General features: G+C 43.7%; 1 protein-coding gene across 2 annotated transcripts in view; it reads left to right on the forward strand.

The window, feature by feature from the left end:
• The window catches only part of CASS4 (Cas scaffold protein family member 4), a 40,102-nt gene continuing 26,403 nt past the window's right edge, over positions 1-13,699 (forward strand). Inside the window, exon 1 of one of the 2 annotated variants that reach the window (XM_086332675.1) lies at positions 1-3,323. In XM_086332675.1, coding sequence (XP_086188801.1) covers positions 3,288-3,323 — 36 coding nt within the window. In that variant the 5' untranslated portion in view covers positions 1-3,287. Of the gene's footprint in view, positions 3,324-4,577; positions 4,674-13,699 lie in introns of those variants that run through there. The other variant, XM_086332676.1, reaches the window with a different exon arrangement.

The raw sequence follows: 13,699 nt of genomic DNA on the forward strand, positions 1-13,699 counted from the left end.
CACGAAAACAGTATAAAAAAGCATATGAAAAAGAGCTCAGTACACAAAACAATATGCCTTCCTGCACATTTTTTAGGAGTTATGAAAATGATCAGACTCCCTAAGTTCTGAAAAGAAACTCAACTCAAAATTCTGTTCTCGGGGACTTTGCTGGTGGTGCAGTGACTAAGACTTCACACTGTCACTTGCAGGAGGCCTGGGTTTGATCCCTGGTCAGGAAACTAGATCCCACATGCCACAACTAAAGATCTGGCATGCCTCAATGAAGATCGAAGGTCCTGTGTGCCTCAACTAAGGCCCGGCACATCCAAATAAATAATAAAAATAAACAAAAAACACTGTTCTTAGCAGCACATTACTTAAGAGAAGGGGAGATTATCTTATTAGAAGCTTTCTCACTTAGTTCTCTTAATTCTAGCTGTTTCAGCCTTTGGTCTGTGGGATATTGCGAAAACAACCCAGTTTCCTAGAATAATCAACTCTCGCAATGTTGAGTTAAAATGTAAATATGAATGGACCGCAGCAAAATGTCTACAGCTTTCCATTCAGAAAAATTCTAGCTGATCAAACAGGAGTCAGAGAGAATGAGGAGTCAAGCCCCTCATTTAATACCACACTGAATATCTATGCAGGGGTGAGTATTTAATTTAGGGTCAAATCCTATTAGTTTTGTTTTTTGGTTCAGACTATTTTTCCTTGAAAAAGACATGCAAATGACATCATTCTAATCTGCATAGGGACCTTCAGGGTCATCCCTTCAGTACTGGGAAGAATTGCTGTCTGGAATTCGCCAAGGTGATGGGAACCATCCAAACTTGAACTGGCGTGAAATCTATCTGTTGTCTTTTCCCGGAGACTTGGGTTCAGAGTCTGTATCTGTTCATCACTTGAGCAAGTTTGTCCAGCCTTTCTACCTTTTTTCAATACAACAGAAAACAGTGGTTGTAAGTGTGGAGAGGAGAAAAAGGAGTGACTGCTGATAGGTATTGTCTTTCTCATTGGGGTGATGAAGAAGTTCTGAAATTAAATAGTGGTGATGGATGCACAACTCTAAATATACTAAAAAAAACGCTGAATCGTACTTCTGTGGTACCTTAGAGTCAGGTAGTGAAAGTGTTAGTTGCTTCAGTCAAGTCCGACCCCTTGCGATTTCATAGACTGTAGCCCATTAGGCTCCTCCATCCATGGAATTCTTCAGGCAAGAATACTAGAGTGGGTTGTCATTCCCTTCTCCGAGGGGTCTATGTGAATTATGTGCTAATAAAGCTGTTACTTTTTAAAATTCAATACAGCAGTACTGTACAATGAATCCACATGGATCCATGACTCAGACTCCCCAATTTTCAGCTCATGGCCAGTATTGTTCTAATTACCTCTATCCACTTTCCCCTTGAATTATTTTGAATTTTCAAATTTTGTCTGTAAATATTTCCTCTCTGAGAGATAAGGGCTTTTAAAAATGCAATCATAACATCATTCCATTTCTGTACATAAGAGGCATCAGAGTTTGGTTCCTTAGATTCCCTCTTTAGCTGGACAGCGCTTGCCTCTTCCTTATAAGGTGCTCCATGACCTGAGGTCACCGACACAGAGGAGCTGGTAAAGCCAGAAGAAAGCAGGAGCAAACGGGTACACCTGAGAGAAATGTCCAGATTCATATTTAAAATCATCTGCTATTTTTTAGTGGCCTTTGCCTCACAAATATCACCTGCAGTAGTACCATTTTAACGATTTGTCTCATCTGTAGAGACAAACAGGATAAACAGGATAAGTACCTGTAAAAGATAAACAGGTACATCCAGGCTCTACACTGACCTGCCCCTGCTTCTCATACCTTGCCTTCCATGTGAAGACTTTCCTAGATTATTCCCTCTTCTCCTGTCTCTGCCCTCCTCTCTATGGATCTCCACCTTAAGCTTGTTGCTCAGTCGTTTTGTGACGGTTCTGTGTGATCTTTGTTCCTTCCCTCTTATTTGCTCTCATCTATAACATGTCAACCACTTGGCCAGGGAAGTTCCAACAAAGGTAACAATTTAGAATATAGATTGTCTCCCACTGGAAATCAGTGAGCTCTTTCCACCCATAAATCCTTCCTGGTGCTCAGACAGGACAACCAGCAGATAAGACAGTAAGTGCTGTAATCACAGGATGGGAAGAGAGAGAGAGCTCATTGGAGACGGAACCTGAGCCCGGCTGGAAGGATGGACACCAGTTTGTTTATGTGAAATAAAAATGCCAACAAGCCTAGCAAGCCATTTGCGTCCCTGTAGGTCCTCTCTGGATATTTAGTCTGAATTTAAGGAAAGTGGAAAGAATCTGCCTGCAATGCAGGAGCCACAGGAAACTCAGGTTCGATTCTTGGATGGGGAAGATCCCCTGGAGAAGGAAATGGCAACCCTCTCCAGTATTCTTGCCTGGGACATCCCATAAACAGAGGAGCCTGGTGGGCTACAGCTCAAAGGGTTGCAAAGAACTGGACATGACTGAGCAACTAAACACGCGTGCTCACAACAAAAGTGGAGCAATTTAGCAAGTTGTCCTGAATTGCATGATGAACTAGCATTGTGGCTTCAAGTTCAGATGGTGGGTGGGTGAGATTTGAGAGATAATATACTTGTATTGACAAGTGCTCAGCATAGCCCTGCTGCAGAGACAGCACCCAAAGACCAGGGGGTGGGCAGTGGGGGTTGGAGCAGGGGGAAGTGTGTGCCTGACCCAGAAAGATGTGGGAGGAGGTCTCCTGGATACCGCTCCCCCATCCCCGGACTCGTTTTCTCTGGCTGTTGCAGGGCAAGTTTTAAGGGGCGAGAAGGAAGAAACACTGACCACTATCAGAAATTTGTCCTGGCGGCCTCTAATCAGAGAAATAAGTTTGATCTGTCCAGTGGGAGTTGTTCCACAGCGTTCAGGGAATGAGACTGCCGTGCGTTCATACACTCAGCTTTTCAAAGTAGGAACTTCACCCTATAAAGGAGAAGACTATTTTTTTCCCCTTTTGCGGTTTCTCAGAGCAAATGTGTGACAGTCTCTACTCATAGACGTTAGGCATTGAGGAGTGAGGGTGGCCTTGATTTCTTATCTTCCCTCCTTCATTTCTTTTCTTCTCCTCCTTTCCAGAAAGTCTGCCTTCTGGGAGAACCATTCTGACAATTTCCTGTGCTGTCAGATAGCTCCATAGAATTCAGTTTCTGAGAACCAGCCAGAGGCATGCAGTGACATTGCGTAACCGCTTCTGAAGTCAGAGATATTAGCCGCCGGGCTCAGAGGAGCTGGTTCACACGAGCAACATGAAAGGAGCAGGCATCCTGGACGGAGCGCCCAAGGTGAGTGGCCGGGCGGTCTGCAGGGGCAGAAGTTGGAGGAGTCTGGGTTAAGGACAGCGGCTGATTTCAGTGCTGAGTTTCTGATGAAGTAAAAAATGTAACAGTAACATGTAAGCTCTAGAGGAGAAAGTTTCATGGGAGTTTAAGTGCAGAAAATATATGTGCTATAAAGCTCCTTACCAGTCTGACTCAGAGATGGATGCAAATTATTTTCTAGCAAAACTCAGTGTACATGACTGATAACACAACCCACCTCTTTGTGCCCATTCACCTTCTAACACATTTCTGAGCAAGACATAGGTCTCTGCTCTGGCCCTGAGCCCTCAGCAGGCTTTCCTATGCTGTTTTCATGCTGTTTTCATGATACCTTCTGTACTGATTATTCCTGAGCAGAGCTCAAGTCTGTGGCAGGGATCAAAAAGGTTTTGCTATTTAGAAAGTTGAAATAACTGCTTAAAAAAGAAAACAAAAAGACTGCTCAGACACAAGGAAAGTGAAGGTCAGGGTTATTTTGCTACATCTTTTTAAAAATTCTAAGTAGAACAGGAAAAAGAAATGAAGCAATTATGAAATGGGAAGCTTGCTTATATGATTAAATATGTGATATTTATTATTATAATAATAATCATAGGTGTCATTAGTGAAAGTTACAGCTGAAAAACCCATGACAGCCTCTCTAATGTATATTAGCTATCCTAGAATTTTGTACTCAACTATTTTCTTTGAAAAAAATTTAAAGCACTGGTAAAACAGAAAAAAAAAAAAAATGCAGTAAACTTGTGCATTATCCTTTACCTAGATTCACTGATTCCAGGCACTTTATCACATTTGTGATCTATTTATATATTTTTTTATATATAAACCTATATATATTTAGACACAGGCTACATTCACATTTTCCAGAAATCCAAAAATATCCTTTCTATCTTTTTTGGCTATTACTATGTCTTTGTGTATGTGTGTGTTTGTTTTTCTAACCCCAAACTCATTCCAGGATCACACATTTTGTTTGTTAGGTCTCTGTCAACCTTAATCTAGAACAATCCACTACTTTTTATTTCTTTCATAACATTGACATTTTCTATGAATATCCAGATTTTTTTATAATTTAGACTTATTTTTATTTATGGGCCGCTAAATCTGCCCAGTTTCTACAGCACTTTGTAGCATGTGATTAACATATATATACATGCGTGTAACATATATTTGATAGTCTCAGCAGTCCCATAAAATTCTATTATCGATATTATACAGATAGTAACAGCTGACCCTTACTGACTGTCCATCTGCCAGGCCTGGTGCTGAGTTTTCTGCTTGCTTTTCATTATATCCTCTCGACATCTCCATGAGGTAGGTGTGTTACTCTTATCCTCATTTTACAGATGAGGAAAGTAGACCAGATGACCTTGAAACAACTTGACAAGGTCATTTGCTAGTTAGTAGAATGCCAGGTACCAACCAGGCAGACTGACCCAAGCCCCAGCTCTTAACCACCTCACTATATCCTGATCCTTAGGCAAGAGGTCCACACTCTTTTCATAAAGAGCCAGATAGTGTTTTATGCTCTGTGGGCCACCTCTGATCTCCAGTGCATATTCTTGTTTGTTTTTACAACCCTTTAAAAATATGAAATCATTCTTAACTCTTGGACCGGTCATGCAGATTTGGTCTAAAGGCCCTAGATTGCCGACCCAAGTCTTAGATGAATGACATGTGAACTTGTTCAAATGCCCCCACCCAGTAAGGGCAGTCCCAGGGCAAGAACCCAAGTCTTCCACTCCCAGTCCTAAGGCAGCCTCACCTCACGGCTTCCCCAGCATTCCTATAAAACCACCAATACACAAAGAAAATAATATACTTTTTAAAATGGCTTTACAAGAGCGGGAGCAGTAACTGAATATCTGTGGGGCTTCTTGTCTTTCACAGTGAAAATTATGTATTAGAATGCTGTCTGTTTTAGCACTGTTGATCTACCTCAGTATTTTTAATGCCTACATTGCTGTTTAGGTGCTTCTGATTTGATGGTAACACAGTACGTGAAGGGGTCATGCCATGGGAGTGGTCCCCCGCATCGGGGCATCTGACTTTAAAGCAACCCTGCTTTTCACTTGGGTGACCCGAGTGTTTCCCCAACGCCTCTCATGTCCCGATGTCTGCCTGTGCACGTCGGGAGGCGAGCAGAGCCCTCCCAGGCTGTTCCCCAGTGTTGCTGCTTAACAGCCAACCTGGACTTCCTCGTCACTAGAATTTCACCTGTGTGCACAGCAGGCTCTGTGTAATTGTCTGACTTTTATTAAGTTTCCCCAAACTGTCTTATTAAATGAAGAGAAAAACTGAAAAATAAACGTGATAAAATTAGAGCTAGGAAACACTGACCTCAAACAGTGTGACTGCAGCAAAAATAGAGACCATGATGCGTTGGCAAGTTGGTAAATCCAGCCTCTCAGTGGACTGTAGCTGACGGGCTCCATGTTCAACTCATTCAAGAAAAGCTAGAAAATCAGGTCTAAAAGACAAGATGAATAAGTGGTTTTATTAAATGTAATGCAAATTGTGTTTACTTCTGAGTGTGTGTGTGTGTGTGTGCGTGTGCGTGCACACGTCCACACACTTAGAAGTGATACTGAAAATAGCATCTTTGTCTCCCTGGAGTGAATGTCCAGAAATCGAAAGAGGAATCCTGGGTCAAATAAGCATGGTGGTTATTTTCCATCATTTTCTGAGAATCTCGACTATTTGAAAACCTACTTTCTGTAGTATTTTCTCTACAGTCTAGACGTTCTCTCTTATGAGTAGAGCTATAGGCTGTTTGCTCACTTGGTTTTCTGAAGGGAATTTTCAGACAAGTGTCTTCATTGTGTTACTGAAAGGTGGATGGTCCAGAGAACTGACTTAAATCATGTTTATGTTTTAAGAACTTTTAAATGTCCTGAAATGTTCTCAGCATTTCAGATTTCAGCTTCAATTGAAAAGCAAATGGTCCTGCTTCATTGCACCTCTAAGTGAAATGGTTCCAGAATCAGTCAAGCAGGGTCTATAGTGAAGACTTTGAATTGTTTTTTTAAAAAAACCACCAACATTCCCAGGGTTGGTTTAGACCCTGATAGACTAGGGTGGCATCAGAGTGTCCACCGGTTGCTGAGACTCTCCTGCTCTGGTGCTTCTGGGCAAGAATGCTCACTGAGGCTTTGTTTGTGAGTGGGGAACAATTTCAGGCTCTCCTTATACCTTTAGAAGCTCTGAAGTATAATGATCCACTCCCACCAGCTCCCCCACTGGAGCTGAATTCTTCCCTGAACGAATTCCTTCCCCTTCTCCCCTGCCATTCCTGGCCTGGCATGCTTCTCTCTTCCTGTGGCTGGACCACTGGGTACTCCTATCAAGCATCTCGCCAGCCAAAGGCCTCTCTGCACCACCCTGTCTAAACCGCCTCCCTTTAGACACCCACTGCATCATCTCACCATCCATCTCAGCCTCTCTTATCAAGATGGGAGATTGATTGTTTCCTGCTCTGGAAAGTCAACTCCATTAAGGATAGATCTGGGCTTTCTCATTCGGCGCTACAACTTTATGTATTTATTTATAGCTGTGCTGGATCTTCATGGCTGCACAAGGACTTTCTCTAGTTGCAGAGAATGGTGGGGGTACTCTCTAGTTGTGGAGTGCAGGTTCCTCGTTATGGTGCTTTCTCTTCTTGCAGAGCGGGGGCTGTAGGTGCACGGGCTGCAGTAGTTATGGCTCCCAGGCTCTAGGCTCAATAGTTGTGGCGCACAGGCTATGTTGTCCGTGGCTTGTGGGATCTTCCCGATCGGGGCGGAACCTGTGTTTCCTACATTGGCAGGTGGATTCTTTACCACTGAGCCACCAGGGAAACCCTCAGTGCTGCATCTTTAGTGCCTACACACAGTAGGTATTCAAGAAATACCTAGGTGTATGTGTGTGTGAATGAATGGGAGGTTGACAGGCGTGCAGAGCCCTTGCAAAACAGCCTTGAGGACAGGAACGGTACTTCCTGCTTACAGATGTCTGGGAACAGAGGTCATCCCTGACTCTCAGCTCTCCTAAGCCCTCCCTGGCCCCAACCTGACCCACCTCTTAACCTAGACACTTGAGAATCACCTGCTCCTTCTCCCGTGATCAGATGTTGCCTTATCTCTGAGCCTTTGCAACCAAAGTCATAGCCATAAGCACTGGTGGCCTCCCTCTGACTTTATCCAGCGCTTGACCCCTTCACCTGCCTCCCAAGGCAGGACAGGCTGACACAGAACCCAGTGGAAAACATAGCTCATGGTTCACTGTCATCCTTTTACCCAACACATAGTTATCGAGCTCTGGGGATCAGGGTGATCAACAAAGAGCCAACGTTCCTGTGGGGTCAGAAGGTCAGTTAAGTCAGTAAAGGGACGCAATGATTTCAGATGCTGCTAACTGCCCTAAAGAAAACAAAACAGGGTGACCTGACAGAGGTGGTAGACAGAAAGGACCTCTCTGGAAACCAGAATGATGGGGAAAGTATTCCAGGCAGAGGGAACAGCAAATGCAAGGGCAGGAATGAACTGAGCAGAGCAGAGTGTCGGTGAAAAGGCCAGTGATGTTAGAGAAGAGTCACAAGGGGAGAAAGTGTCAGCAGCAACATTTGAGGGGTCGGCAGTGTCCTGTGCACACTGGGGCTCGTCGACGCTGGAAGAACTTGGACTGCGAACTTGGACTGCAGCGGAAACCAGTGGCCTGTTTAAAGCAGGAGGTGACACGGGCTGTCTTACCTTTTAAGAGATCACTCAGGCTTCTGGGTGCCCATGGACAGTCAGTAGGAGACAGCAGAAGCAGGAGGTGATTCAGGAGACAGAGCAGGGCTTCCTTTTCCATCTCAGATGGTACCCTGCTGTTCTCAGTGCACACGGAGAAGAATCATTCGCTCTGCCTTTTGAAAAAAATAAGACATTTGGTGTTCAAAAGTGTCAGGAGATGTGAACAGAAGGAAGATTAAATAAAGGTATAAATAGCTTTTAGTGAACTGCGTGTGCTAAATAGTTTTCTTTTTAAGGAACTGATTTTTTTTTTAATTTTTAATTGCAGGATAATTGCTTTACCATAGAACAGTGTGAATCAGCCTTAAGTAGACATATATCCCATATATTCCCTTCCTCTTGAACCTCCCTCCCACCCAACCCTGATTTTTTTTTTTGCCACACTGAGTGGCCTGAGAGATAAGTACCCAGAATAGGGATTGAACCCTTGCCCCCCTGTAGTGGAAGCTCAGAATCTTAACCACTGGACCGCGAGGAAAGTCCCAAGAAACTGATGTTTATTTTCACCAACTTTATTTCCATTTTCTGTTGAAAATCCTTTCCTTCATTCCACAAATATTAAGCCAGATGCTGCTCTAAATGCCACAGAGAAAAAAGGTTTGGTCCCCTTTTTCAATACTTAATAAATCATCATTAGCATTAACAATCTAGTACAGAATATTCTTTCCCCTGTTTGATAACCTTTAATTCCCTTAACAGAGTATTTACTAAAGAGCTCACTTTGCTGGGGGGAGAGGGGGTGGGATTGAGCGGGGCGGGGCGGGGAGGAAGCAAAACAGAACACCATCGAGCTTACCCTTAAAGTTAAAAACGCCTATTAGGAGACTTTTCAAAGGAAAGTGGCCTGCATGATAATGGAATGGGGAAGTGGCTGTAGAAACATGTGTGGTCATCTTGGAACCGTGATGACTCAGAGAGGAAATGACAAGAGGGGAAATAACTTCAAAGGAGGAAGGTGGGAGGCTAGTAACAACAAAAAAAAATGCCCCTATAAGTGATACTCGAAGACTTCAACATGAGTTGCAAAAAGGGGAAGTCATCTGTTAGGAACCATTTCCAAATGCAGTGCTCATGAGCCATGTGTTTAGCAGAATGGGAGAGGGCTCTTGTGTGCTCATGGCCAGGACAGAGTTAGGACCTAGAGTGCAGCATGTGCGCCTGCGCCGGAGAGGTCACTCCTCCCAGGGAGGCTTTGCCAGTTCTTAAGGCACCTCAAGGAAGTGTTAATCCTGGGCAAGTCCAGGCGACCCATCTGCCCATTCAGAGTGGTTTGCCATGAGTTTATAAATTAGTGAACCGGTTGTTCTTTTTCTTTAAACCATTGCTTCTCAAGACTTCTCTGGTGGTCCAGTGTTAAGACTCTGGGCTGCCAGGGCAGGGGTCATGGGTTTGATTCCTGGTCAGGGAACTAACCTTTGCTTCACAAAAGCAACAGCAGTTTTGTTTGTCACACATTTGTTACAGCAGCCTATCATTTGGGGGTTGGCGTTGGGGACAACTGGGGTAAGAAAGCAGTAGGATGCTTCTCTCTTGGAGATATTTGACACCTGGTTAACAAAAGCTGAAAGGTGCTTGGTGGTCCAGTGGCTAAGACTCCAAGCTCCCAGGGCAGCAGACCCTGGTTCGATCCTTGGTCAGGGAACTAGATTCTGCACACCGCAACTAAGACCTGCTGTAGCCAGATAAATAAATAAATATTTTAAAAAAGAATGTTCACTTGGGTGCAGAATTTAAACTCACAGGTTGAAAGAGCATGAGAGTCAATTACTAACAGCGGAAACATCAACTGGCTTCTATACTTTGGGAAACACCAAAATGAGGGGATCAAGAAATCAACAGGGACAGTTGCAGAGCACATGGTCTATAACCTTCCTTGTGGTGTCTCCTGTAAGGCTAGCAATTGGTTTGTCTGTGACTCATTACTAACAACAAAATGAATAAACCTGGTAACCTGGAAAAAAATTCCTGCTAACAGAATGGGAGAAGAACTTAACAGGTAGCTTGTTGTTTTCCTAACAACGCTAAATATGACCCTAGGCAATGGAGAATTCCGTGAACAAGTATGAACCTTCACTTATTTCTCTGCAATCTATTAAATAGCTTGGACCAGTTTTGAATTCTTCCTGATCAGTCAAACGGAAAAACCACACCCTACAGGGACTTTGACCTCAGTCACACAAGATTATTTTAGGTGTGGTTCATAGATGGGACATTTGTTAATGTTAGCTATGTATTCTAATGTGCATTGGGAAAAAACTAAGGCTGGCTTATCAAATTTTTTATTTCATAGGTCATATTGCTTTGGGAGAGTTTTTTTTTTAATTGGTTTAATTTAATATTGTTCTTTAAGTTAGAAAGTATACGAACAGCACACAGGTATGACAGGAAGCATGCAGTTAATAGTCACCCTTCCTGGTGGCTCAGATGGTAAAGTGTCTGCCTGTTACGTAGGAGACCTGGGTTCGATCTCTGGGTCAGGAAGATTCCCCTGGAGGAGAAAATTTCCACTCCAGTACCCCTGCCTGGAAAATCCCATGGATGGAGGAGCCCAGTAGGCTACAGTCCATGGAGTTGCAAAGAGTCGAACACAACTGAGTGACTTCACTTTCCTTTTTTCCTTTCCTATGCAGTTAATAGGACACGAAGTTTAAGAAGCACAGTCTTAGACAAAGCTTTCCCCTAATAAGGGTGGTGTAATTGCTTCAGACTGCTCAAAGGCCATGAAACACCTTCTTTGGTCTCCATGCCATTCCTTCCCTTTACCTTTCAAAGCAAGAAAAAAGGAAGAAAGGAAGGAAAAGATGAGATAGGAAAAGATCCCACCTGTCACTTTCTTTAATTCCTCTGATGACTTTCACAAAATAGGAGATAAGAATAAGAGAAGAAACTGTGCAAAATGCAGTGGGGAGTGGGTTGGAGCTGGATGGGAACCCTACACTTTCAGATGAGGGTCCTGTCCTGAGATCCAGGAAATTCTCAGCTACTTGCCCTCCTCCCTCCACAAGTTTCTCACGAGAGAAGGCTGAATCCCAACCACTTACCTTGGCCCACCTTTGCTCTCAACAACTCTTGTCCCCAAACCAAGTATCTTAAACAAAAATTCAGGGACTTGTCTAGCAAGGAATGAACTTCGAGGTGGGGAGGGGCTTTGGGGAATGGATGAACAAATATGCTGTGTCTCTAGGGCACTACAGGCTACAAAAACAGTTTGGTACAACACCAACCTGTCTTGGGCCACATCCAAAAAGATCAATTACTTAGAAGACCCGGGAGATCTTCATTGTTGCATCATTTCAACCCTGAGCTTAGACTAAGGAAACTTGTTCACCTTGCTCCCCCTAATACACATCAGACGTACAGTTGGTGCTTAATAAGTGTCAAATCAGTGAAGCAGGGAAAGCATATTTTAGCAATGTTCCCATGAATAGGGGAAGTATATTCAAACATCTGGGTCTGGTGAAGACCCAAATCTATTGGATAACCACACTATTCAGGCATCAGGGAAGAAAATGCCTCATTTCCACTCAGTGGCTTTGGAATTTTTTTCTGGCCACTGTCTCTTCCTCAAACTCTTATTAGTCGACAATGCCTTCTGCGGCTACAGAAGTCCCCGTGTGAGAGACTTTTACATCTGAACCATCAGGAAGAATTCAAAGCTGAAAAGATCAGAGTTCAACATTATGATGGAGAAATCAGTTAAGGTTTGTGCCTGTTCATATAGTCAGGATCATTTTTAGAGATGTTGAGAAAACAAGGAAACTTTCTTTTATTTGTTTCTATTTTTTTCTTTTAATATTTTTGATGCATTCTTATCATGCTCTTTCTTTCTTTATTTGGTTGTACTGGTCTTCATTGCTGCTCTCAGGCTTTCTCTAGTGAGGCGAGTGGGGGTTATTCTTTGCTGTGGTTCACGGGTTTCTCATTGCGACGCCTTCTCTTGTTGCAGAGCATGGGCTCTAGGGCAAGCGGGCTTCTGTAGTTGCGGCTCTCGGGCCCTAGAGCTTGGGCTCAGTAGTTGTGGCTCACAGGCTTAGTTGCTCTCTGACATGTAGGATCTTCCTAGACCAAAGATCAAACCCGTGTCCCATGCATCGGCAGGTGGATTCTTTACCAACGAGCCACCAGGAAAGTCCTGTTTCTCTTAATCTGGAAAAGTGTATTTCAATATCTCAGCTAAATAACTTCAGATGTTCTCTGCATTCTGGAGTCTTTCCATCCAGAACTTTTCAACTTTTTCCTCAAAGTAGAGTGGAAGCCAGTTATTTTCCTAGCCCATCCAAGCAAATTAATATTAAGCACAAGAAAGACAGCAGTTTTCCCTCAGCATCTCTCATTTAACTACTTTGCAAAGTTAAAAAAAAAAACAAAACTCCAAGAGAAACTACTCTTCTTTATACTGTGGGGATGATGCAAGAAATTACTTAGCTCTCACTTCATTAAAAAAAAATCTAAAAACTTCTGAAATTGAAATGCAGATCATTGTAGCCACGGTGTCTCAAGTTCTGCAGCACCCATGTTTAGGCATGACACATTCAAAGGAAATAATTTAATAGAGTTGCCAATCTCCAGGCAAGTTCTGGTTGCGAAATGTACCATCTTGCTATGTTAAGTGACTCTCGGTTCCCTGTAACTTGTGGAATTTTACTTTTCAATGTAATTGTGGCTACAGAGAGCTGCTGAAATTCATGAAAGGAAAGAAAAGTTAAGATAACTTAAAGAAGAGAAAGAAGAGGAGGCCCGATGGCCTCGTAATACAACTCCATTCACAGGGAAAGTAACAAATGGTTAAACTAACACCTTCCCGGGTGTTAGACGCATGAGCAGCTGCAGCGTCCTGCCGCTGTTCATTTCTGGTCCTGGGAACAGTCCCCTCAAAGGAGGCCTCCCTTCTGGTCCAGGTGTTTGTGCCCAGGACATGTCATTCTGCAGCTGACCACAGGGGAGGGGGTATGATGGGGACAAACGCAACCTGCCTCCCCCTTTTTCCTGGAGACTCATTCCATGCCTCTCTCACTTGCCTGGGCCAGCCCAGAAAAACCCTTCAGGCTTCTTCCAGACTAAACTTCTGTGATTTTTTTTTTTCCGATTTTGTTTATTTATGGCTGTGCTGGGTCTTCGTTGCTGCCCGCATGCTTTGTGGCGAGCACAGATACTTTCTAGTTGCAGTGTGCGGGTTTCTCATTGCAGTGGCTTCTCTTATTGCAGAGCATGGGCTCTAGGGCACGCAGGCTTCAGTAGTTGTGGCCCACAGATCTAGTTGCCCCGTAGCATGTGGAATCTTCCTGGACCAAGGTTGGAACCTGTGTTCCCTGCATTGGCAGGTGGATTCTTCACCAGTGGACCACCAGGACGTCCCAACTTCTGTGATTCTTAACACACCTGCAGTTAGACCCTGTTGCATTTATTTTTAATATTATTTATTGATTTTTTTGGCCGCATCGGGTCTCAGTTGCAGCATGCAAGAGTTTTCATTGTGGCACACAGAGTCCTCTCTAGCTCTGGCACACCGGCTTAGTTGCCCAGTGACATGTGGGATCTTACTCCCCAACCAGGGATCGAACCCGTATC

The sequence above is a fragment of the Bos grunniens genome, chromosome 13 (genome assembly GCF_055505025.1).
Source record: "Bos grunniens cultivar Pamir isolate PY7600 chromosome 13, Bosgru_T2T1.0, whole genome shotgun sequence".
NCBI classification, from domain to species: Eukaryota; Metazoa; Chordata; class Mammalia; order Artiodactyla; family Bovidae; genus Bos; species Bos grunniens.